This window comes from Gadus morhua, chromosome 7 (assembly GCF_902167405.1).
Source record: "Gadus morhua chromosome 7, gadMor3.0, whole genome shotgun sequence".
Taxonomy (NCBI): domain Eukaryota; kingdom Metazoa; phylum Chordata; class Actinopteri; order Gadiformes; family Gadidae; genus Gadus; species Gadus morhua.
This window is the reverse complement of record NC_044054.1, coordinates 10,276,595-10,301,501: the sequence shown is the minus strand read 5'-3', so window position 1 is coordinate 10,301,501 and position 24,907 is coordinate 10,276,595. Positions and strand designations below refer to the sequence as shown.

Genomic DNA, 24,907 nt, shown 5'->3' with positions numbered 1-24,907 from the left:
GGGTCTAGGGGCCGGGGGTCTAGGGGCCGAGGGTCTAGGGGCCGAGGGTCTAGGGGCCGGGGGTCTAGGGGCCGAGGGTCTAGGGGCCGGGGGTCTGAGGCCGGTCCGCCTCCAGAACCTTCTGCTGGGATGCTTGGTCAGCGGTTTGGTAGCTAATGTGATCAGAAGCGGGCTTAAGAGCGAGCCAACACCTGGACAGCTCTGCAGACCGCAGGTGTGTAGGGGGGAGGGTGAAATAATAATTAACAAAGGCCTCAAGCTGCACACACATGACAACATAAACATAGCTACTGGGGGGGGGGGGGGGGGCCCCGAGGGGGGAGGATAAGAGATGGGTATGTAGGTCCGTGTGGTTCCAGGGTGGGTGGGGGTGGTGTGTGTGAGTCTCTGTGTGTGTGTGTGTGTGTGTGTGTGTGTGTGTGTGTGTGTGTGTGTGTGTGTGCGTCTGAGCGGGGGTTAAGGGGGTTAAGGCATAGTTTCACAGTCGAAGGCGGTTCTATTTGTGGTGAAAGAGCAGGGGCTTGACGGTGCCGTCTTTGATTTTTGGTATCTGGTTGGTGATGATCTCGGCCAGCATCTCGGGGAACTCCACGCTCAGGGACTTGTTGACGAAGGTGTAGAAGCAGATCTGCAGCAGGCCCTCCACCATCTGGCCCATAGGGGAGGAGACGTCGAGGGGGTTAGACACGGCGCTCTGCTGGATGTCAATGGGCTGCGTTGATACAGCGCTTCTCTCGCCAGTGGCCAAACAAAGCGCTTTACAACACTGCCTCTCATTCAACCATTCATACGCACACCGACGGCGGAGACAACCGCCGCAGCAGTCAGGGTGAGGCGCCTCGCTCAGGGACACATCGACACTCGGCTAGGAGGAGCTGGGGATCGAACCGGCAACCTTCCGGTTACCAGCCAACCCGCGCTACCTCCTGAGCCACATGCCGCTCCCCGGTATGAGTGTGGCATGGGGCGTGGCTGCTAAGACCTCGTGTTACAGGGTGGAAATGAGTGGAAGATGTTGCCCAGACGAATGAGCGGAGAGTTCGTGTTTATTTTATTAGCAGAAGTGTGTGTGTGTGTGTGTGTGTGTGTGTGTGTGTGTGTGTGTGTGTGTGTGTGTGTGTGTGTGTGTGTGTGTGTGTGTGTGTGTGTGTGTGCGTGTCTCTCTGACCTCCTGCATGGAGTCCAGGAGCTTGGTGAGCTGGTAGAAGCGCTGCCAGTTCTGGCTCGAGTTCTCTTCTCTCTTGACAATGGCCTTGCCCAGCTCCTTGATATAGGTCATCCGGATCTCATCAAACACAGGCTGGCTCTTCAGGCCATCCTTTGGTACTGCACACACACATACACACGCACACACACACACACACACACACACACACACACACACACACACACACACACACACACACACACACACACACACACACACACACACACACACACACACACACACACACACACGCACGCACGCACAGAGAGAGAGGGAATAGGTTAGGTGGGGCTGATGACCTGGCACCGGCTCCTGTCATTGGTACCAAAACTTGTATCCAAAGTGACCTAACCGTTCATTCACACATTCACACCCCGACGGCGGAGTCAACCACGAAGGACGACAGCCAGCGGGTCAGGAGCAGGCACGGTGAAGTGCCTTGCTCAGGGACACCTCGACACTTAGGCTAGGGAGGTGCTGGGGATCGAACTAGCAACCTTCTGGTTACTAGTTCACCCGCTCTACCTCCAGAGCCCCATGCCGCCCTGGACACAGATAACTGAGCAAAGACCCTCCTCGCTCACAGCTTGGCCACACGGTTGGGCACATTGGTTGGCTACCAGAGGGTACGGCTGCTGTATCCATGCATATCATTTCACGGGGAGCGTTTCACAAAGGCGTTCATCCCACTAGTGCTCCAACCGTGTGGGTTTGCCCGGCCGCGCCCCGTTGTATTACCGCCCGCGCTGCGTGTCCCCCCAATCTCTACCTTGCGCCCGCTTACTACTAGGTCTTCACTGGCCGTTAAATAAACATCAACAACATGTATTTGTAAAAATGGTTTCCATATGATAGGGTAACAGTTCAAATGCACACAGCCACACACAGCTACACACAGCCACACACACACACACACACACACACACACACACACACACACACACATTCAATGAAGTCAAAACGAGGCTCCTGGTGGATATCCAGGTCCTTAAGATCCCTTACATGTGGATTGTTGTTTCTTTAACACACACACACACACACACACACACACACACACACACACACACACACACACACACACACACACACACACACACACACACACACACACACACACACACACACACACACACGCCTGGTTTGGTGGCGATCACTGATCAAACTGCATGCTAAATAAGCCGTGTCCTCAGATCCCCTGTTCTCAGAAGCACTGAGCCAGAGGAGGAAGTCAGAGGCTGGCAGGCCCTGTGACCTTTAGGGGGGGGTAGACGAGGTTAAATACGACCGCTGAGCCCTCCAATGGATCCTAGCCAAACAGGAGCCACGCGCCACAGTGGACCAGACTAAAGAGCATGCAAAGTCAAACAAGGCAGCTCAAGGTCCCCTACTGATTTACATAATCAAACAGCTAGCCGACCCCCCCGGGGTGGAGGGGAAGGCGTTGGATTCGGCCCGGTGTGTTTTCTGCTCGGGCGTTAAACCACGAGATGTTTTTCTTCTCGGTAAAATGATTTCCCTTTCACACCGTCTGCCATACAGATACAGTTGCAGGTTTGTATTCCTCGCCTCTCTGTGTTAGCAAAGGCTGTCGCTATTTTAATGGCAGACAGATTTGGCAGAAATGTTTTGAAACCTCCCCCTCCCCACACCCCCACACACACACACACACACACACACACCTGTTTGTAACAGGAGTTAGTGTTGAATTATATTATCTTGTTCAGGCGTATCAACACGTTACCGAAATAAGCGGTACTACTCCAAGGAGTAAACGGCAGCGAGTAGAGCGAAACGCAGTGCTGAGGCACAGTGGAGGTGTGTGGACAGTCCGAGTAGAGCCACGACGCCTCCACGTCCAGGGAGGGCTCCCGAAACGCTGCATTAAACGGGCCCAGAGTACGACTGATTAAAGACTGTAGTATCTTAAGCATCAGTAAGTATCGATAAGCTCCAACATTATCGGTTCTGCTCTCGGTACGACAAGAAATGACGAAAATATATTGATGATTTATTATTGCTACATAAACGTAATCGGGCACATTTTATCTCGTCAACTCAGTTTCTTTTCTGAAACACGATTCAAACATTTGTCTATGATGCATTTTTTTGCTCTTCCCAATCCGTCTCTCTCTGGTCGAGCGTGTGAGTGGGCCGCAGGGCGGGGCAGCTCCACAGCCAGCAGCTACACACTACATCATAGTTGATGTATTGTATTAAGAGTACCGTTGAAATACAGGATCAATAAGCAGTATCGATAACATTAGCATAATTGTGTAAATCATAACGCTAACCAATCCCTGGTTACGTTGCAACGTTGCTGGGGACAGCAGTTTGAGCATTTTGATCGCGGAGCTTCGCAGTTTTAATGTCGGGGGACACACAACAAATCGCACAACATAAGCCGCATCGACTACATGTTTGGTCGACAGTGACATGCGCTGACCATGTCCGAGGAATGGCCGACAAAAAGGAATGGCAAACAAAAATCCCATGACTCGAGTTTTTCGTGAGTTTCATGACGCAAAAGCTGAAAAAACGAAGCCAAAGGTTGTCTTAAAAAGGAGCTTGATTGAGACGGACCCCCAAAGTGTTAAGCTGTTAGCTCACGGGGGACAATGTCTTTGACAGGCAACGCGTGCCGTGACCTCTGAACCCCTGCGGTTAATGCTGGACGTGCAACGTGCTTTCCCCCTGGCCCCTCGTGTTCAGAAGGTTTGAACTCTGCGGCCACAGTTGTGCGCCCGTGGAGAGCTTTAAGGAGCTCATTCTGCATCCACTTCTGAAAGTGGATGCAGAAAATTAAATCATCATTCTGAAATTAAATCATCCTCGTCCCCTTGGTGTGACCTCCCTCTCATTTTGCAGTTCTTGTTTCGGCAGGATGAGTTAACACAGAAGGATTTGTTGATGGAGCAGATACATCAGTTAACAAAATAAATAATTCAGTAACACTTTAGAATAACGTTCAGTCAAAAGTCCTTGGTAAGCCTTTAACCAAAGGCAAAACATAAAAATACATTTGTTAGATTCTGATTCTAACACCAGGTCTGATATTGTGTCCACTCAGATGTGTATTGGGTAGATCAGCCTGCCTGACCGTCCAGGGGACTGTACCAACAGATGGCTGGTCTATCCATGCATCCATAGGTCACTAAAGGGGCTATGTTAGCATAGATTGTAATGGCTAATCAAGATCCGCCCTTGTGGTAAAATAGGGCACCTTTAACATAGCACTTAGCACAATTCTCAAAAAGCTAGCTCTAGCAAGTTTATAATATTAACATTGTGTTTTCAATTCTTATTATTAGTTTGCATTGTGAAGTTGCTTTGTATTTTAACTACAGGTATAATTTAGAATTTGTAAAAAACTAAGCAAACAGTGTTTGTGAGCCACTGCCTTCTCCGAAGGCATCTCTTAAGAAGGGAGGCTTTTTAGAGGTAAGATGGCCTTATCTTTGCCTCTGAGTTGTTTTTATGATCCTTTGCATTATTAACTTGAGTGGAGATATCTACCAGCAAACCCATGGATTTAATATGTAACCCATAATTTTTATAGTTTGGAGTCAATTTGGACCCTGTTAAAGAGCAAACAAGATCAAGCTTGGTGTGTTTCTACTGCTTTCTGAAATGAAATGAGGGCTGAACAAAAGGAGAACAACAGTACAAACCCACTCTCAGAGTGCACCTGCTGTAGGCCAGGCCCAATGCCATAAACAAACTGCACCTAGAGACCAACTGGAAAGGATCTCAGAGGAGGCAGGCAAATAAATTGATAGCTGACTTCTACGGTTGACTGATTTTTAAGCGTTTCATTCTCACCCCGAAAAGATGGCAGACACCAATTTTTTTTTGAGTCATTTGTCAGGTTGAGTCATTTTCTGTCTGAGAGACGCACTCTGTGCTATTTTAATTCAAGGCTTTTTGGCCTACATTTGGAACAGTGCTGTTGGGTTGTTATTGTGGGTTATTTTAAGGCTAGATTATCAAAACCGATGAATTAGTCGGTAAGTCCACACCATTGATTAGCGGTTGGGCGGGTGAAAAAGACAAGCCATGTCTTGTCTTGAATTGTCCCTGTTTCAAAAAATATAACTACTATCGCTTTGTCAAAGTAGTTAGCAGGAGTAAATGTTACTGACGTACCCAATTGAATGAGCTGCGTCTTCACCTTATGCCATGACACACTTATCATAGGGTACTTTTTGTTGTTGTTCCATAGATAAAGATTTTCTTAGTTCATTTTCATCCTTGACTGAATACTCTGAAAATAGGGCCCTAAAATAGGGCCCTATTTTAATGTTCTGAAACACAATTGAGAAGTGTTTTGCAAGGCTGGGATATTTGCTCGAGGTTATTATTGTTATTATTATTATTTTAACGCATGGCAAAGCCTACCTCGTTCATTCATGCAGCCCCCTATGGATATTATATACATTTGTTTTGTTTGCATATTTGTGCTTTGTATAGCCTACTGGTGTGTAAGCTTATGTTACATTTCCGACCTGCCATGGTATGTCAAAATAGCAACACCAACTGCACTATCCGCTAGTGCACTTAGATCAGGCATTTTTCGGTCAGTTGCGCAACTGCTTTATCGATCTGTAAGATAGAACCATGTATCATTTGAGCCGGAACACGCCTCTGCTTTTTGCTCACACGCCACTCAGGGCGCAAGTTTAGCGGCGTGAATTTGCTGCGGGGGGAAATCAGCTTTGCGCCGGGTGCAAATTAGCAACGATACATCCGTGTAGAAAGTCAATTGCGCTGGGTGCAAGAGAGGGCCCTCAGACTGTTACTTCTATGTATACACTCACTGGTAACTCACTCTAAACGTCTTGCTCGCCTGCAGACAGAGCAAGAACTTCTTCTTGCCCTTTTCACTACCTGATCATAATTAAAAGGTGTTGTCTGCTTTAAGAGCTATCATTTGAGTGTAATTGGTTGGAAATGACCATGTCATCCGTCAGCTCGTGCGTGAAATGCTTTACGAGAATATCTGTTCTGGGTTGACTGCCTGCAAATCTTCCCTTTCTGGGTTCCCCTGTCGCCATCTCACCGGTCAATCACATGTGTGCGACCTCAATGCTGCCCACATGTGTGCGACCTCAATGACGAAGAACCCAAGAGGGCAGGAGCAATGAGGGAAGGGATATGTTTTGTGTTGATTAATAAAAATACCTTTCTCTCTTATGCCCTATCTCTTCAAAACTCTTGAATGTATACACTCACACACACGCACACGCACACGCACACACACACACACACACACACACACACACAGTAGGAAGCAGTTCTATTACCGGTGCTGAGCAGCAGTAGGACCTTCATGCACAGGTACTCGTCGTAGGAAACCTGGAGTCTAACAAACTCATTGGAGATCTTCAGCATCTGCTCACACTGGTCATTCATAAAGGGCAGCTTCATCCTCTCTCTGGGGAGGGAGAGAGGGAGAGAGGGAAGGAGAGAGAGAGGGAGGGAGGGAGCAGAGGGAGAGAGAGAGAGAGGGAAGGAGAGAGAGAGGGAGGGAGGGAGCAGAGGGAGGGAGGGAGAGAGAGAGGGAGGGAGGGAGCAGAGGGATGGAGGGAGAGAGAGAGGGAGGGAGGGAGGGAGGGAGGGAGGGAGGGAGGGAGGGAGGGAGGGAGGGAAAGAGGGAGGGACAGAGTCAACAATGCTGTATGCTTTTGTTGTCCGATGTTTGCCGTCTGTTGGCATACACCAAACGTACCATAATGTAATTGTTGTCGTTGTGGATGTGCAATGTTCATTTGCTGCTTATAAATGTTGGCCTTTTGCGAATTGCATTTCCGGTTTATCAGCGCTGGGATACTGGGGTCTTTCCAAAGTGGAGAACTACAGCAACGAGAAAGTCCTTGAGGTAGGACCGGAGACCAGAGTGGGTCCCTCCAGCACAGTAGTAATATACTTAGCAGGTGTTCTTCTGGCGTGGAGTAGTTAAAATGGATTGTATTCTGGTTAAATGACCTTTTTAGATTGAAGGTTGATTGATTCGACTGAAGGTTGAAGACCAAAGAAAAGCGCATCACTGCATCAAAGACTTATTACCATGGTAATTATCAAATGCAAATGTTAGAATGGACTTTATTTATTTTTAGAACAATGTTTACGTCAATTAGTCTTTCTGTGTGACTACATGCCCAGGAACCTCATTTTACTTAATGTCATAGTATTGCGAGTGTGTCAACTTTAAATCCTGAACTTTTATCTTCCCATTTGTTTAGTTTCCTGTACTAAAGTAAATGTCTTACTGTGCGGATGAAATAACCGCTTTTATAAATAAGAATAGTTAAGTGTAGCATCAGCACTCGTATAGCGAATGCTAATCCTAAATACAAAGCAACAAGCTGTGGTAACATCACTCTAGACGTTTTATCCTGAGCTCTTACTCGTTGATGACGAGGTCGGGCGCGAAGCAGAGCATGTTGCCGTTGCACTGCTCATAGGATCTCCAACCGAGGCTGAAAGACATGAGGAAGAGCCACGAGCACTGCAGCAGCGTCATCTGGTCGTCCAGGTGGAGGTTACGGAAGCCTGAGGAGGGACACACAAAAATGAACTTTTAACTTTAAAAAAAAAAATGGTGCAAAGTCATACACAAACTAGAACTCGATTCTGCCTAATAATGTTGAACCCTCGGTGAACCAAATAAAAAACCTGAAATTTCACACAAGGTCATGGAAACCAACCTTCAACCCTTTGCCTAAATTCTTTGAAACACATTCTTCTGTTTATTACTTTTGTTGGAGTTCGACTCGTTTGTCGGCTGCGCCTCACGCAATCGTTCAAATTCTCGTTTGAATCTGTGCTACAACAAATCTGCAGCCGAGAAGGCTCAGCACGCCTGCAACACAGCGTTAGGACTATTGTGGGACAACGTTTGACGAAAGATCCACCTCAGCCCAGGTAATGGCCCACCTGGCCGGTGGGTTGGGGTTGGGATTGGGATCAGACATTAACTCAACAAATACTGTTATCAGGTTTCATAAAGCATGTTCGTTAAGTTGCAAAGCAGGCTCCACAATAAGCACCGAAGTCTCTTATGAAACGTCAGAATGTGGGCCAGCAAGTTCTACAGCGCAGTGGATGGAGGTGATAAATCACGCAATCCTTTTGGCACGGCACCTCTGTCAGGGCAGAGGATCAGACGAAAGTCTTCTGCTCTTTTCCCACAGGTAGAAGAATTGCCCTCCAAGAACGGCTCCACACAGCTTGCACCGCATGCCCGTGGCTCAACTGTGCCTTTTTTCGTTTTCCTCTTTCTTTTTTTTTTTCCCGAGAGCAACTGCCTCTGAGAAGCAGCAGTTCACATAACCCCTGCCATTAGGGAGCCCCCCTCCTTATCTCCGATCACACAGCACCGGCACCACTCTGTTCCGGACCAGTGCCACGACAGAGTGTGTTTTCTCCTGGAGCACACTTGGTTTTTTTTTTCCTCTCTAAAAGCTCATCCGTGAGTTCCGAGGCCGCCCACATCCATGATTCACCGGTGATTACTCAGAGCGAGGAAATCAGTGGGCCCGTTCTTGCACAAGCACACACGTGCAGACGCACATGTGCAAACACACACACACACACACACAAGCATATTTCTGAACTAAATTTGAACTCGAATGCAAGGAGACGTTTTCCCTCTCGTACCAGGCAGAGACTTGGCCCACTTGACGGCGGAGATGACCTGCTGCCCTCCCAGCCTGTTGAGCGTGGTCATGAGGCGCGTGGACGTGTCGGGAAGCGTGTTGTCGTAGCCGGAGTAGACCACCTCGGGCTCGATGGCCTTGAGCAGGGACAGCATGGTGGGCACCAGCTGGGGCATGGAGCTGGGCACCAGGGCCATGTTCAGCCCCCCGTTGGGCAGCCCGGCGCCGCCGCCGCCGCCGCCGCCGCCGCCGGACAGCACGTCCCCCGCCGCCGGCAGAGCGGTCGACGTCTGCTGCACCTTCATCTTGATCAGCTTCTTGTTCTTCCTCGCTGAGTGGGGAGAGGGGAGGGGGAGGGGGGGGATACAAAATAACAGAGCCGTGGGGTCATCATAGAGAATGGTACGCCGTGCCACCCTGCAGGGTATCTGTATCATTGTGACACAAAATGAGTCAAATAACAATGCATCAAGCATAAATATAAGAGGAATAAGATGGTTATAGATAAAGCGCATTTCGCAATGTATATACATTTTCTCTTGGTAGAACATGTCCTAAGGGGGAAGGGAGAAAGGTATTACATGTTATGCCTTTTTAATTTACCTTCCTGTTGGCTTTTCTATGGCAACAAAGTGCTTTTCCTGGAGGGAGTCAAGGTCAACTGTTCCATAAAATCACTCAATAGCATTAAATACTGAGAGCATTAGCCTGTTTTAGTTTTAGTTCCTCTTACATGCGTATTCTCTGTCTCACAATCACACACACGTGACAAGGACACACATTCATGCAAATGCATGCCTCACTAATCTTCGAGGCACAATCGACACAATCATTTTACACAATTAATCATTCGTTTATGATTAATTGTCATGAACCTCGCTGCCACTCATTTTGAGTATAGCACCATCTCCTGTGTCTTAACCACTGGATTCGTGTCAAAGCTCAAATCTTCTCCTTTTAATGGGTTCAAGGTAGGGAGATGACGCTAGCTGCATTTTATGGACTCAAATTACCGGTCCTGTAATGAATTAACATTAACCAGGAAAATGTGCCATTTGGGAGTTAAATGGTGGCCGATGCCACTATATTGGGTTGATACAGACACGTCCTGTAGCTGAGTGAAGACGTGAAGGACATAGAGCAGGAAGAGAGGTCTTTACAGTGTGGAACACTGAAGCTGCAGACACTTGCTCTCAAGGTGAGCGACAGACACTCGTCCTTATTGAAAAGCAAACCATGGATATGGTAAAGAACATGGTGTTAACAAGGGCACTTGGGAGAGCTCCTATTTGATGACGAGAGAGTGAGAGAGAGAGAGAGAGAGAGAGAGAGAGAGAGAGAGAGAGAGAGAGAGAGAGAGAGAGAGAGAGAGAGAGAGAGAGAGAGAGAGAGAGAGAGAGAGAGAGAGAGAGAGAGAGAGAGAGAGAGGGAGAGAGAGAGAGAGAGAGCGCGCGCAGTGTGGTGGAAAACCCGAGGAGAGAAAGACACAAGGGCAAGGCAAGTGACACCGGGGAACCTCGAGCGACAGGGGGCCCTGACGACGAGATGCGGATATGATTAAGTGGATGTCTCCCGTCTGAACCCAGGTAGAGAGGGTCTGCGCTCACCAGGGGGGAAAGGCATGTTATGTGGTGCATTTAATGTATGTATATATATATATATATATATATATATATCTCCAGGATTACAAACGCACAATCGACAAAATTACATACAGTGTGATAATAAGAGTTTCTCTGAAAGGGCTCACATTTATCATAGATAGATCCTAGATAAGAGTAACAGGAGGACGGTGTGGGGAGTTAGGGGCACAGTGAGTCATACAGGGAGAATGTGGAAAAAAAAACAAATGCCAAGAAATTACTCCTTAAATATAATTACACTCATGCAATGTGGAATTATATCCGGAGGGAGCACCTTATGTGACCCATTAGAGGACAGCACGGTGGATGCCTGCAGCACACGGACATAACCTTACCAATGCTTGCCCTTAACTTGTAACCTTTCAGGAAACGACCCAGGCTTCTAACAATACAACTCAACTGCTGTTTCAGCATAGACTGTACGATGGGAAGCCCACAATAAAAAAATGCTTCCAGGAATTTAATCGACTATCCGTTCTTGAAGTGGTCGTTTCTTTTTGTCGCCAGGTGAACACAAGACAGTCAGAACCAAGCAAATACATTTTTAAGAGATATATTACAGGTATGTACATTACAGGTATGTCTTGGCTTTATTTTATTACTGTTATCGTGCGTCTGTGTTATTTTATTCTCACCTGTAAATAGAGCATTGGGATGTATGTGTTCATTATATAATTATTATTATTTAATTATTATTATTATTATTTACCCAGCGATGTATCGTATTAGCGTTTTAAAATCAGTGATGGCCCTGTCTGTCACGTATCTGTGGAAGAGTTTTGACTCACAGCTTCAGTTGCCAGGCTTAACCGTCACCTTTCAATACTTATATATTACTTAAATAAATTAAGTCATATTACAGAAAAAAAAAGATTGAGTAGTCCATATTTTTTAATCCAACCAACATAGCAGAAGCCCATTTAGTTAGAGAAATTATATTTTCCTCAAAGTAAAAAAGTGGGTGTTGCAAATAGTAGTTGTCTGGATATGTTTTCTGACTGAGGGGGATGTTATATTCTACAGACACTGGCTTAGATAACGTGTTTGACATAATATCAAGTTGGATATCCCAGGGTCAAACTCCAAACAGCTGCTGTTTACCTTCCAGATTCATCCCAGCTTGAAGGCATTTTCGGAAGCGGCAAGCCGGACAGTTCTTCCTGCGGATCTTGTCGATGATGCAGTCGTTCCTGCCCGCACACAGATAGTTGTGTTGCCCTGTTTGGGAGAGAGAGAAGAGGAGGAGAGGGAGAATAAGGGAGGGAAGGAGAGAGAAATAGCTAAAATGGTTTAAGAAGGATTAGCTTTAGCTGGGCATATTGGGACTACACTGACCACCTGTTGATCCCAAGCAGACCTGACAAAGCTCTAGCATGTGCTCACCTGTGGTGAGGAGAGGTCAAGGAGCTGCTGCTATGACATCATTATGGAGCCTTCGCATTACAACCATACCTCTTTCATCGTTTGCAGAAGCCCCAACTTGCTGAGCTTTGACCCGGACATGTACATGCTTCAAGGGGTAATCATAGCATTGTGGGAAGGCTTGTTTGCTTCTGTTCCATGAAATCCTGCTACTCCGATTCTTTATTGGTTTAAACACTCAAAATATGAACACTTTCTATCCTCCCTTAGAGCCCATAACATATATAATGATGTAGAAATGCCCCCTTTCCCCTCAGATGCACTCAATGGCTTTGGTTTGGTTAGATATACACGACTGGTAGGTAAACAGCCTTGCAGGGTCTTTGAAGAGAATCACCAACTCTGCCAAGGCCACAAGGCCACACTAGCCCCATTATGAAAAGATGCATGAAAGAAGGGTTTGTACGCAAACCGCCTGATGAGTATCATATGAGTCCGATTTTTTCACATCCTTTTGGCTGGTTAGTCCTCACATCATTTTGGTTACACACCATAAATATACAGAGACACAGGCAGCCAGGCAGCTTCACTGATTCCATCTGAGTAACAAACCTTGTTTTGATACAACTGGGCACGGAAAGGTGTTGAAAGCTGGAATTCAATCAGGAACCTTCCAGAAGGTTTTTTTTGTGGGTTCGTGTAACTTATTGTGCCTCACATTAGCCCAAAAAAAACACAACACACATGTCATTTATATCCATCTCCAAATGAAAAGCAACATCTCCATAATTAGTCTGCGGTCAAGCAGGAGTCCCAACATGCTAATCCATTAAAAGTGTAAATAGTTCCTCAAAAGAGCTTAACATGACGGCATCCCGCACACCACGTGAGACACGCGCACTGCAGCTATGTCTCCGTGATCAGCAGACTGGCACCTCTCCTCGGCAGAGAATAGACAGATCATCGGCCTGCTCAACCATCCAAGTGCTTATATTGTACGACTAAACCTCCACGAGGCGGTCTGCTGTGGTTCTTCTTGAGTAAAAGTGGTGGAGAAACATGTAATCCAAAGATCTGTGGGTTTGTTGGATTCTAAAACAAGACATGGAAACTTGCGGAAGCGCCAAACCAGAGCAGCATTGGTACACATTTATCTCTTAGCCACCCAAAAAAAGATCATGCAAATAAAACACCTTCAAGTATGAGGATCATCAATAGCTGGTATCCAATGGAAATGAAACGTTCAAAATCATTAAAATAGTTTCACATGTAAACTATTTTAAAGGTATTTAATTTATTAGATATATATTAAGTATATTCAATGGGTAAACCCTAATTGGGGAAATAGATAAAAGGTAATTCTCATCTATTATTTATTTCCATTGACTTGTTCTAAAGCCCATAAAGTTCTACTCGATGTTGCAGAACACAGATTATGCAAAAAGCCATTTGAAATATTGTGTGAGCGGGCATGAGAATCTATAAGCTCATCGAGATGTTTTCCTATTTTTATCATGATCCAATTGAATACACGCTTGAGTTACATGTTACGTCAGCAAGATGGAAAACATAGCTGCTCACATTCCGTCAAGACTGCAGCCAACGTATCATACGCAGTTGCAAGGGTACAAATCGAGGAGCTATATATAACATACAAATTAAAGTAATGCTGCTACAACTTCTACTCAAGAAATGTGTCCTCTCTGTTCCTTTGTTCTGTTTGGTATCTCTCCCATGTGTTGTTTAACATGCATGGGGGAAGATTGAAGTTATACGATTTCAAAGATGGTCCAAACACAAAGCGATTTGCCTTTTAACTGCGGTGGAATCAGGAAGGAACCCTGCAGAACCAGCGAGCCTGCTGTTGGAAACCCACGCTCCTAATCTGCCAACATACTGAGCCCTTGTCGGCTGCGGTTTATATCCAGGGTCATGAAAGTCAGCCACTTGCCTTGTGGCTACCATGCTGGCTTCTTAGGTAACCATTAGCTCCAAAAAAAGTCTGACTTTCTGACTGTCTGGTCAAAGGAGCTCGAACATGGTACATTCTGTCTGGGAGTCAAACACAACTGTGCAAAATATACACAAAATGTATAATCTTTGTCCACATTAGAAATGTCGAGTGACACTGCAGGAATTATCAGCAATTACTGCTTTTTAAAAAATACATTCTTCATACATCACAGCAGTCTTGGTTTATGCACTGTTCCCAACCACAATCTACACCTTCCTTGGGGCACTCGTATCGCCTTTTTCACAACTTTCCAGAGAAACAACGAATTGGACCTGATCCCATTGATATGATCTGCCTCTAATCCTACTGTGAGCCGCTAACTACACAAACATGGCTACAAAGCACCATCACAGCAGGTTGAAAAGCTAATGCAGCTGGTCGGCTCCCTACTAGTCTGATTGTAATCACAGACATGTTTTACTAACATGTTTTTGCTTAATCCGAGGCACATCATAAAAGATAAAGGTAAAGGTAATTCTACGACAACAGGAATTTTACAAAGTCAAAAGCTTTTCAAGAGGACCTTGATATGTTTTGCTTGTTTGCTTGGTACATTGTGGACAAATATTATGCAGAAATACATAAAATATATTTGACATAATTACATAGACTGATTGATTTGGTAATCATATTTACTAAACTAAAGACAATAATCAATAATGTACTGTTATAATGTTCTGTCGCATCTGGAGACCTCTGTCTATGTCTATGAATTTAAATTGTATAACCCCCTGAAAAAGTATGCTTAACATCAATCATTGCCAATTAACATTTACTCATTTGTTAGATTAGCTGCAGACATTAACATCTGAATCACATGTGGGAGGGGTTCCTGTTTTAAGTCAATCAAGAACATTACAATCAGCTGAAACTCTAGTTGGTATAATTAAAGGTGTATTTATTTACCATCTGTGTTTTGTCTCGCCCTCCATCCTTCAGCATAGAGACCAAACCGGAGGACGGCAAGGGGGAGAAAAAAGAAAACCATACCGTCACTACCTCTGCCGACAACAGACACAGTCACAGATAACATTTTATCATCACTTACAAAAGCAGGCACAGTTAACATGTATGAGCTTTACATAAAGGACAATTTTACAGAAAGAAAAGACTCAACAATGCAATCCCTTGCATGAGTCAATGTTTATCATTACCATCACCAGCACAAGGGAGTGTTTCCAGAAAGCGTGCTAGTAATAAGCCTCAGTAACACACGTCCAAGACGTGTGTTAATGTACGACCAGCAGTTGTACTCTGGTATGACCCTGCATGGACGCCCCCAACACAGCTCAGCAAATCTCCGCCTCGGACCACCTCAGACCAGGGTGCGGTGTGTTCACATAACCTTTTAAGTTTCTCCTCCATTATTACTTCATTTCTTTTGTTTGGAGTACACATGGCTGACAAGGACATTTGTCTGACAGACATTAGTTAAAGCTCAAGTTGCGTCTTGCATTTGGAAGATGCATCTGTATACATCAAGTTGAATAGATGTCATAAACAAAAAATAACTATTTGGGGGGCTCGGCCCCACCAAATAGCGGGGCGTGGCCCACTCGCCTACCATTCACTTTATATTGGAGCGTGCTCACATGGGGCAAGGGATTCTTTATTTTAAGCACCTCCATCGACCAAGTGGAGAGCTCCCCGCAGCCGCCGCTGGAGAGAGGGCGGGCCGCTGGCTGGAGGTGCCACACTGGAGGCCACTCGGTCGGTCGAGGTCCTCGGTTGGCCGAGCTGTCACGTCCCAAGGTAATGCACGCGTATGTTTCTGTTTGCTTTTGACCGACCCAAGAAGAAGTTGATACATGTGTTTTAGCTTTTACCATTACATGTTATATTTGGAAATACATCTGTTTGTAACCGTTTTCTGTACACTATATTAAAATTTGTATTGACAATGATTAAAATGATGAGTGACATTTTGACGTTCCATTTGAGATCTGAGGACTAACCAGGTTCTCAAGGGGGATGAAAGCACCTGCCAGCAATGGCAGAGCAAAACATTCTTGAAAGGAATTTTCTCGGAAGAAAAAGACGCATCCCCAGCATTTGCCAGCAGTTGTATAACCGAAATGCATTAAACTCGCCCAGATGAATCATTACTACAAAATAATTGTGAATGAGTGTAGGACATCAGGGTTAGAGTTAAAAGGTACAAGTATGTGTACATAGCAAACTAATCGCTTAGAAGGATACAAACATTACACGGCCTCACCAACATCCAGAAACACTTGCATCCCTCTACCTTCCCCCCTGTCCTCCTGGTTCCAGGTTCCTGGTTCCTGGTACCAGATATCCTGCCTTGTTCAGGTATCTAAGAACTCTTCTCCAGACAGCAGAAAATGACTGAAGACCATTGGCCCGAGCATCACACCACCCTGCAGTTGGGCTTCTGCCCGAGTTCGGAGTTGTAGACGCCCTCATCCACCTGCTTCAGTGAGCCTACTGCACTGTGAGAATGTTTGTCCATATCTCCAGTGCCTTTACAACACCTTGACAAACTCCTGGATTAGGAACTCCCTGATGGACGGACCACCGTTGGTGAGGCTGAGGGGACGCGTGTCTGAGCAGGTGGTCAGCAGCACCGGAGCACCGCGGGGCTCCGGGCTCTCACCTCGCCTGTACACATCCGACTTGCAGTACGACTAGGGAACTGCAGACGTCATCGGATACCTCTGCCATGGTGGCGCTCTTCGGTGTTGGACAGGAGACAACGCACAGCGACCGCTGTCCACTTTGTGGCATGGATCAGCCACCGTCTCTTAAACGTGCCACGACGAAGGAGATGGTCGTGGGTATTAGGAGGAACAGCACTATGCTGAACCATGCTTCCAACCTAGGGGAAGAACTGGGGGTGGTGGAGGGCCACAAACACCTGGAGAACAGACCTTACTGGAAATGTAGCACTTGGTTGTGTACAGGAAGGGATGGAGCACATTCTACTTCATGAGGAAGCAGAGGTCTTTCAATTTGTGAAGCAATATGTTGCATATCTTCTACCATTCCATTGTGGCAAGTGCAATTTTCTTAACGGTAATCTGTAGGGGCAGCAGCATCCAAGCTGGCAACCCAGAGCAACCCGGAAAGGACTGGACAGGGGCCCCTACAGTTGGTTGGGCAGCGAAGAAGGTTGCACAAGCTACTCCACATATTGGAAAATATCTCACACCCCCTACACAACATAATGGTGACACAACCAAGGGTCTACAGTCGGAGGCTCCTCCAGCTCTGCCGTCCCCGGAGGTCATCCCTGCCCACGGCACCGGCCTCCCACGAGGACTCCCCTCTGGGCCCCCCCGCGGCAGGGCCACTCACAGCAGGAGCTCCCATCCTGAGTGGCGGTGCACAATGCACATTGTCATTTAATTTGGATTTAAATAGCAATATCGTGCCATCTGGTACAAATTATATCTCCATTGTATTATATTGTTATCTAAAATAAAAATAAAATATTTATATATGTGTTTTAATTCTGTTTTACCTCCCTAATTGTGTGTTTTTGTAAGTTTGTCATTTATGTGAATGCTGCTGCAACACTTAATTTCTATTTGGAGAACAAATTAAGTATCTCTATATTCTATTAAAGGAAAGTTGAAGCAATTATAAAAGGAAAACAATTATAAAATCTAATATCATTGTCACATAATCGATGAGCCTACCGCGATTGTGTGTTATTTTCAGATAATCAATTCATTACAAAACAAACTTCTTACAGTTTGGAAAATTGACCTTTTGACCTTAGGCTTTGCCCATTTCGCAACGCAACAGTTTTTTTTGGAAGTGTAATGTCAATAGAAACTTCTAAACAAAGTGGATCCAGGAAAGAGGACATTGATGCCAATAAAATGGCAAACATTGGCCTTAAGTCAAACATAACAAATACCATGTGAACTGGCATTGCTCTGATCGTATCAGCAACAGTATTTCTATGAATTCTGATTCAATATATGTTGCCAAATTAGTCAGCAATCCACCATTGTGTAACAGGAACCGAATCTGCCTATGACATATCTGCTGTGACCGTTCTGCCCTGCTTCATCAACTGTCTATTTGATCTTTGCTGTGTCGATGAATGGATTGTATTGTAGTGTTCATACATTTCTGCTGCTATTGTAATAGCGTAAAATAGTTGCAAATCCTCAATCAGGGACACCTGTATACATAAAGGTTCAAAACACCTTTATGTATGGAAAAACCTATATCAGATTTACCTCTGTACATAACGGTTAAATGCAGAAGTGTCCTTACAACCTCAAACGGGCTTACCTATATACATAAAGGATTACATAAGAATTCACACAATTTCATGTGACTTTGTGTCTTCTTTAAATACATTTTAGGTTGAATATTGCTCTTGAATAGTTATAGTAATTCCTCATAGAAAATATAAATTACACCCAACTTGCTTTTTTTCTAAATTGATCATTTGTAAGAGTTACTAGCTTGCTACGTGTAAACATTTGTTAAATTCCCAAATGAGCAATATTCTACCTTGAGGTGAGAGCTAAATATCTCACGTGACTTGGAGTAAATTAAACAACATACTTAAGTGCAATCGCGAAGAGATCAGTTTTGTTCCGTTTATCGGCACCTATGGCCAAAGGATTTTTTCACTTGTACACACACACGTGAAGAGCGAGTCTCTGTTGTGGTAGTTTCCGCCGTACGGTCGCGGCTTGGCACGCCATGCAATTTCACTGTCTTGCCTTTGTAAAACCGAGGGGGTAAAATCCCCCTTCATAACGGAGCCGGCTTTCTTGGTTCACTGGACAAGGCGGGGCCACGCACAGAGAGTAGACCTCTTTAGAATCATTTGCATACTGAGTGGCGGTGCACAATGCATATTGTAATTTAATTTGGATTTAAATAGAAATATCGTGCCATCTGGTAAAAACTATATCTCCATTGTATTATATTGATTATATTTATATATGTGTTGTCATTCTGTTTTACCTCCGGGTCTATTTAATGATATGCGGCAATACATTAAAGGAGACATATTATGGTGTTTTCCCAACAAGCAAAAAACATCTTGCCTACCGCTATTCCCCTCTGTTTCAGTCCCTTCAGAATGCACAGTTTCTGGTGTCTGTAGCTTTAATGCAAATGAGCTGCTGCCCATTTACCAATGAGCTGTCAGACTGAACCATAGCATGGAGGAAAAGGGATTCTTGCCGTTTGCGGACTCCTGGAGCTCTATATCTGTATATTATAATGTAATAATAATAATAATATTATGTATGGGTATTTATATAATATTATATCTAATATCCCGGCCAAAAACTATGTGCTCCTCGGATGATATTATGAATCATAAAGACTGCGTCTGACGTCTCTGGTACTTCCACAACAAGTAAAGACTCGTAGTGGGGTATTTCTCGGCCATGGTTGAGAAGAATTTGGGGAAATTAACTTTGGCCTTGACTCTCTGCCGCCGAAGCTTTCCGGCTGCTACGGCGGGTGTACTCCGGGAGCTGAGTCCAGCGGGGGTAGCTCGGCGGCAGTCTGGCAGCTCAGCTCCGGGAGTACAATCCCTTTCTCCTCCATGTCTCCCCCTCCGGACTGCCGCTGAAGCTTCGGCGGCAGTCCGGCAGCTCCGGCGGGGGGAGCTTGGCGGCAGTTCGGCAGAGGAAGGGATTGTACTCCCGGAGCTGAGCTGCCGCCGAGTTCCCCCCGCCGCAGCTGCACGTCCGCGGGTCCACAGAATCTTAGCTATGCTCTGAGTGGAGGGGATTGGCGAAGTGGGAGGGAGGTAAGATTCAACTGTGCCCCCTTCCTACGTAGGAGGGGGGCACAGTTGACACTGACTCGCTCGTTTGGTAGCTGTAGGCGGGGTACTTTCAGAAATGCACATCTCACTAAAAAATCATGTACAGACTTTTTTCAAAGTTTGTATGCGTGTGGGAGCACCAGAGACCCAAAACAACACCCCAAATCCCAGGAAAAGTGTTGTTTTCATAATATGTCCCCTTTAACAAACATTGTTTGCTACCAGTATTGTATACATTATCGTTATCGACTTTTGTTCATAATATGCATGTGTCCCCCCCCCCGTTAATATACATTGCCATGGACTGTATTATGCGTTACGTGTTTAGTTTACGTGTGTTTAAACAGATCGGTGCACACAAGCGCGCCAAGCATTCATTCATTCTTTTAAACACTCACTGGCGGTAAAATTATGTTACCTCACGTTTAAATACTCATCAATCCCGTGCACGATATCTTTGTCAAGAAAATATGGGTTCGCTGTACGGTGTTTGCAGATGCATTGTTTTAAAAGTACAACTTCTTACCACTGTTGTTCAGCTGTTCTTTCCCATATAATTTAACCAACGTTATAATTTACGTTATAATTTTAATTTATTTTTTGTTTTAGAAGGCTGGGATATAAACTACTTTGCTTGAGTTTATTATTGTTATTATTATTGTTTTAACGCATGGCATAGCCTACTACAGTCCTCATTCATGCAGCTATGGAAAAAAAAAAAAAATTCATTCACATTATATGAAAGTTATGGAGAGCAATAAAAAGGTGACCTTATGGCGTTAAACAGCGACGCAATGAAAAATTTGGGTGCACCTACATTTTGTGATGGTGCACCTAAAAAAAAAAGAAAGTTAGGCACACCAGTGCGACCAATGCAAAAAGTTAGTCCGGAGCCCTGAATTATGATCCCCATGCAGCCATAAAGGAATGTAGATCGATGTATCAGGTATCTTTGCAACCCCCCTCAAGCGCCTCTGTGTATACCCTTATTGGGAACTGTGGATGCAGCATATAAAGTAACATTGATTAACTTCATCTAGGCTATTTGGATGTTTTTGATTCTTAAGTTTTAAATCATTAGCCAATACACTTTGTGAGGAAGATTGGCGTGGTTGAGAAGAATAATTACTGACTTCCCTATTTGGGTGCTTCGTTGTATATTCTAGTTTGCACTCTTGAGTGCATTCACACATTCAATAGTAGACGTGTCTTTTAGTTGACTTAAGTTTAATTAACTTCACTCTTGGAGATGATTTACTTTCCATGCCATTGACTTCTTCAGAGTGAGTACTTTTTCTTTTATTTGGACCAAAATATAAAACTGCTCACAATCCCACCCTTGAGTGGAAGGAAGTGGGTGGAAACAAGAGAATAGAGTGACAAAGATGGATTGAAAGAGAGAATGACGAGCAAAAAGGGAAATGCTAAATAAATAAAAAAAAGTAAGGGAAACAAAGTGTGAAAACATAAACATCAAAATAAAATAGGTAGCAGGAGGCTATTCCGATGATTCACTTCCTGGGTGCTGTTCCAATAATCAGACGGCCGTGAGCCCATTTGACCCCAGGCTATGACAAACACACACACAACAGCCAACACAAGATTTTCTCAACACTTTGGACTTTTACTCTCACTCGCTGGGAGTTGATGTTTAAAAGGTAAATGGGTTAGCATAAACATGTTATCGATGTGTCTCCTTGCTTTCCACTACTTTTATTTTTACTTTAATTAGTATTTTTGTTGCTCAGTTTTCTTTTTTCGACTTTTAGATCTTGATTAAGTTGCTGCCACAATTGTTCCATTGCACAGGAGTCTATCCACCAACTCTACGTTCCAGTGCTCTTAATCACGGAGAACAACACAGAGATTCTTAATGGAGTCACAAATCACAAACATCAAAGGTAATATTTTGCTGTTGGTTGAAAGTATAAAAACAATAATTATGACAATAATAATGACACCATCACTCCCCAGGGTTGGTGATCCAGTTCTGAGCTGTATTCAGTAGGAGTATGTGGACTGTTGTGTCTGAGCTTTGTGCCTTTGCAGAGTGTGTGGACATTGTGGTGGAGGTGGGGGCACGCACCTTCCACGGCCCTCTTGAAGAACACCTTGCAGCTGCCGCAGGTGACCACGCCATAGTGGCAGCCAGAGGCCTCGTCTGAGCACACCAGGCATGTCTTGTGGGCCGCGCCCACTGGCTTCACCGGACCTCCTCCCTCTGTTATTCTGGAGGACGAGCTGAGAGGAAGAGAGAGAGAGATGGTTTCATTGATTATTTCTGAATTGTTTTTTTTTTGTTTTGTTTGTTCATTGCATTGTTTCATTGTTTTTAGTTTTCTTATGCTATTGCTTCAGCAATATTTGTTAGCAATAATTTTCATGCTCATAATGTTTGATTTTCAGAGATCTTTGTTGAAGCACTGCATTGGAAAACGCACAAAGAAGATTAGAAAGGACAAACAAAAAAAACAAAAATAGGTCGATGGGTTTTACGGTTTTCGGTTTGAACAGTGTTCGAGCGGTGATATATTATCACAGCATTTCTAAGAATGAAATCCCCTTCATCTCTCACTACACAGACAGACAGACAGACAGACAGACAGACAGACAGACAGACAGACAGACAGACAGACAGACAGACAGACAGACAGACAGACAGACAGACAGACAGACAGACAGACAGACAGACAGACAGACAGACAGACAGACAGACAGACAGACAGACAGACAGACAGACAGACAGACAGACAGACAGACAGACAGACAGACAGACAGACAGACAGACAGACAGACGACAGACAGACAGACAGACAGACAATCTGTCATCTAAAGTGACCGACAGTTACTAGAGCAAGACAAGTGTCCCAACAAGTCAATTCCATCTTAGAGGACAAGGCACAGATAGAAGGTGTTGGGCAAGGATAGTGTAATAGTAGTCCCAGCCAATGTGCAAAGACTACCTGGATTTAACAGACACTTCATAAACACAAACACTGTAACAAGCGTTCGCTAGACCATATCAATGTTGAGCTAGTTAGGAATCAACCATAAAGCCTCAAACATTAGATCCTAGGTACAAACATAAACAACCCATAAACATATCCCTGAATGCCTTGATCCTTGAGAATATTACAAAGAATAATTAAACCATCTATAACCACCATCCAAATCCTTTCAGCAAATATCGAGAAAACCCTTAGAGAATGTGTGGAAATCAAAACGCGGATTCCAGCCCCATCTTTAGAGGTTAGGAATAAAAAGTATCGTGAGTCATCTACGCTCTCTCTCTCTTTCTCTCTCTCTCTCTCTCTCTCTTTGTCTATAATTAGCCTAAGCCTTAGCCATAGTCCTTGAACCGTGGTATTAAGTTTACTAGCCGCAAGACTACCATTTTGTCAGCTCTCTCAACGACAGAACCCCCCCCCCCCCGGAAGTGTCTGCACATATTGCAATGCCAAAAAACAATCATTACACAATGACGTAAAAATACACAAAACACCAGATGTCAACATTGCCCAAATTTCATAATCTGGGGAATACCTTGGCTTTTACAGAAAGCCTTTAATCCGGCCTCCACTACTCATGTTTACTTTGTAAATCCAGCACCTGAAGGCAGGGGGCTTTATGTAATATGCTGGCCCTATTGCATTTACATGAACGGATATTTCCCAGTTCGGGTCCGGTCTGCCCGGGTTTGTCTGTCTGTCTGCTGTGTGCCCTTGAAGCCTGTAAAATACAGCTTGGGAAGCAAATAACATGAGCAAAAATTGGCCCTTTACATAAAGTTAGTTTCCTGGCATGTGGTGAGACTTAACATGAGACAGTCTCTCTTTCTCTCTCCCTCTATCTCTCGCGCTATATCTCGGCCTCTCTTTCTGGGCCTCTCACTCGCTGGGAGAGCCTGACCTAATTTCAAAGCACCCAAGCCCCCGCGGTCATTGGAAAGACGACACTTGTTTATGGAAGTCACGCAGAGAAGAGGGCAGAGTGAGTCTGTATGTGAGTGAGTGAGTGAGTGAGTGAGTGAGTGAGTGAGTGAGTGAGTGAACGAGAGAGTGAGTGAGAGATAGAGATGGAAGTAAAATGGACCTTTGAGTTTGTATGGGCCTACCTATTTGTGTATGTCTGTGTGTGTGTGTGTGTGTGTGTGTGTGTGTGTGTGTGTGTGTGTGTGTGTGTGTGTGTGTGTGTGTGTGTGTGTGTGTGTGTGTGTGTGTGTGTGCGTGTTTTAAAGATAGAAGAACCATCCATGTGTAAGTGATCATAAGTACCTGAAGAAAACACCTGAACCTCATCATGAATGAACGAACGACAACGACAATCACACAAAATCCAAAACCATCAGTTTTTTCAGATGAGTGTCATCATGCAACTTCTGGCAATTACAGCCTCGTGTGTAACATTCCTCTGACATGCTGGAACAACACCTAAAGCATATCATCAATAGACAGCTTAGTCCGTCCACCAGCCACACTAGCTGTGTCCCTCTGTGCTCCGATCTGGGCTCCTCCTTCACTTGCCCTTTCCAAGCAGCAAACATGATGCAACTATTCAAAGGCTATGCTGGCTAGTGCTACGGTTGCTATTCTAAGGCTACAGTGGCTAGTGCAACGGCTGCTTTTCTGATAAACGGCTGTTATTCTGTTGCTGTGTTGGCTAGTGCAACGGCTGCTTTTCTGATGCTATGGTGGCTAGTGCAACGGCTGCTATTCTGATGCTACGGTGGCTAGTGTTATGGCTGATATACTGATGCTACGGTTGCTAGTGCAACGGCTGCTATTCTGATAGCACAAGGTTCTGTACTGAGGCAAATCCTCTTTTGGTCATGCTCCAAGAGATTTCTTGAATATTGACGGATTTGAGGTAGCCTATTGAATGTTTGTGGTCTGAACATCGATCACAGATTTTGAGTGCCCTACACGCAAACATGTGTGTCCCTCTCTTTTACCTCCGTCTATCTCTGCTGTGAGCCAAGCACAGCAGAGTCAGACACACACACATACACACACACACACACACACACACACACACACACACACACACAAATAATAAATGCGTTCACAATCATTCCAATGTGCATCCATGAATTAAATGGGAGACACATTTATGCTTGACAAAATCCGAACCAAACACTGCTGAACTAACGTGATGCTGGTAACGACAAACTGCTTTGCCTTGCTATTAAATGTGTGCGGTTACCTTTATATACACAAGAGAATGCCAACTACAAAACGCTTTCTATTAACTATA

At 44.8% G+C, this 24,907-nt stretch overlaps 1 protein-coding gene across 5 annotated transcripts in view; it reads right to left on the bottom strand.

Moving 5' to 3' along the window:
• LOC115546757 (glucocorticoid receptor) overlaps positions 1-24,907 on the bottom strand; it is a 73,580-nt gene continuing 48,673 nt past the window's right edge. For 4 of the 5 annotated variants that reach the window (XM_030360502.1, XM_030360500.1, XM_030360501.1 and 1 more), the window contains 8 exons: positions 21,741-21,895; positions 14,788-14,814; positions 11,607-11,723; positions 8,864-9,193; positions 7,612-7,756; positions 6,508-6,638; positions 1,169-1,326; positions 1-649 (listed from right to left, as the gene is read on the bottom strand). In XM_030360502.1, coding sequence (XP_030216362.1) covers positions 497-649; positions 1,169-1,326; positions 6,508-6,638; positions 7,612-7,756; positions 8,864-9,193; positions 11,607-11,723; positions 14,788-14,814; positions 21,741-21,895 — 1,216 coding nt within the window. In that variant the 3' untranslated portion in view covers positions 1-496. The remainder of the gene's footprint in view (positions 650-1,168; positions 1,327-6,507; positions 6,639-7,611; positions 7,757-8,863; positions 9,194-11,606; positions 11,724-14,787; positions 14,815-21,740; positions 21,896-24,907) is intronic. The other variant, XM_030360499.1, reaches the window with a different exon arrangement.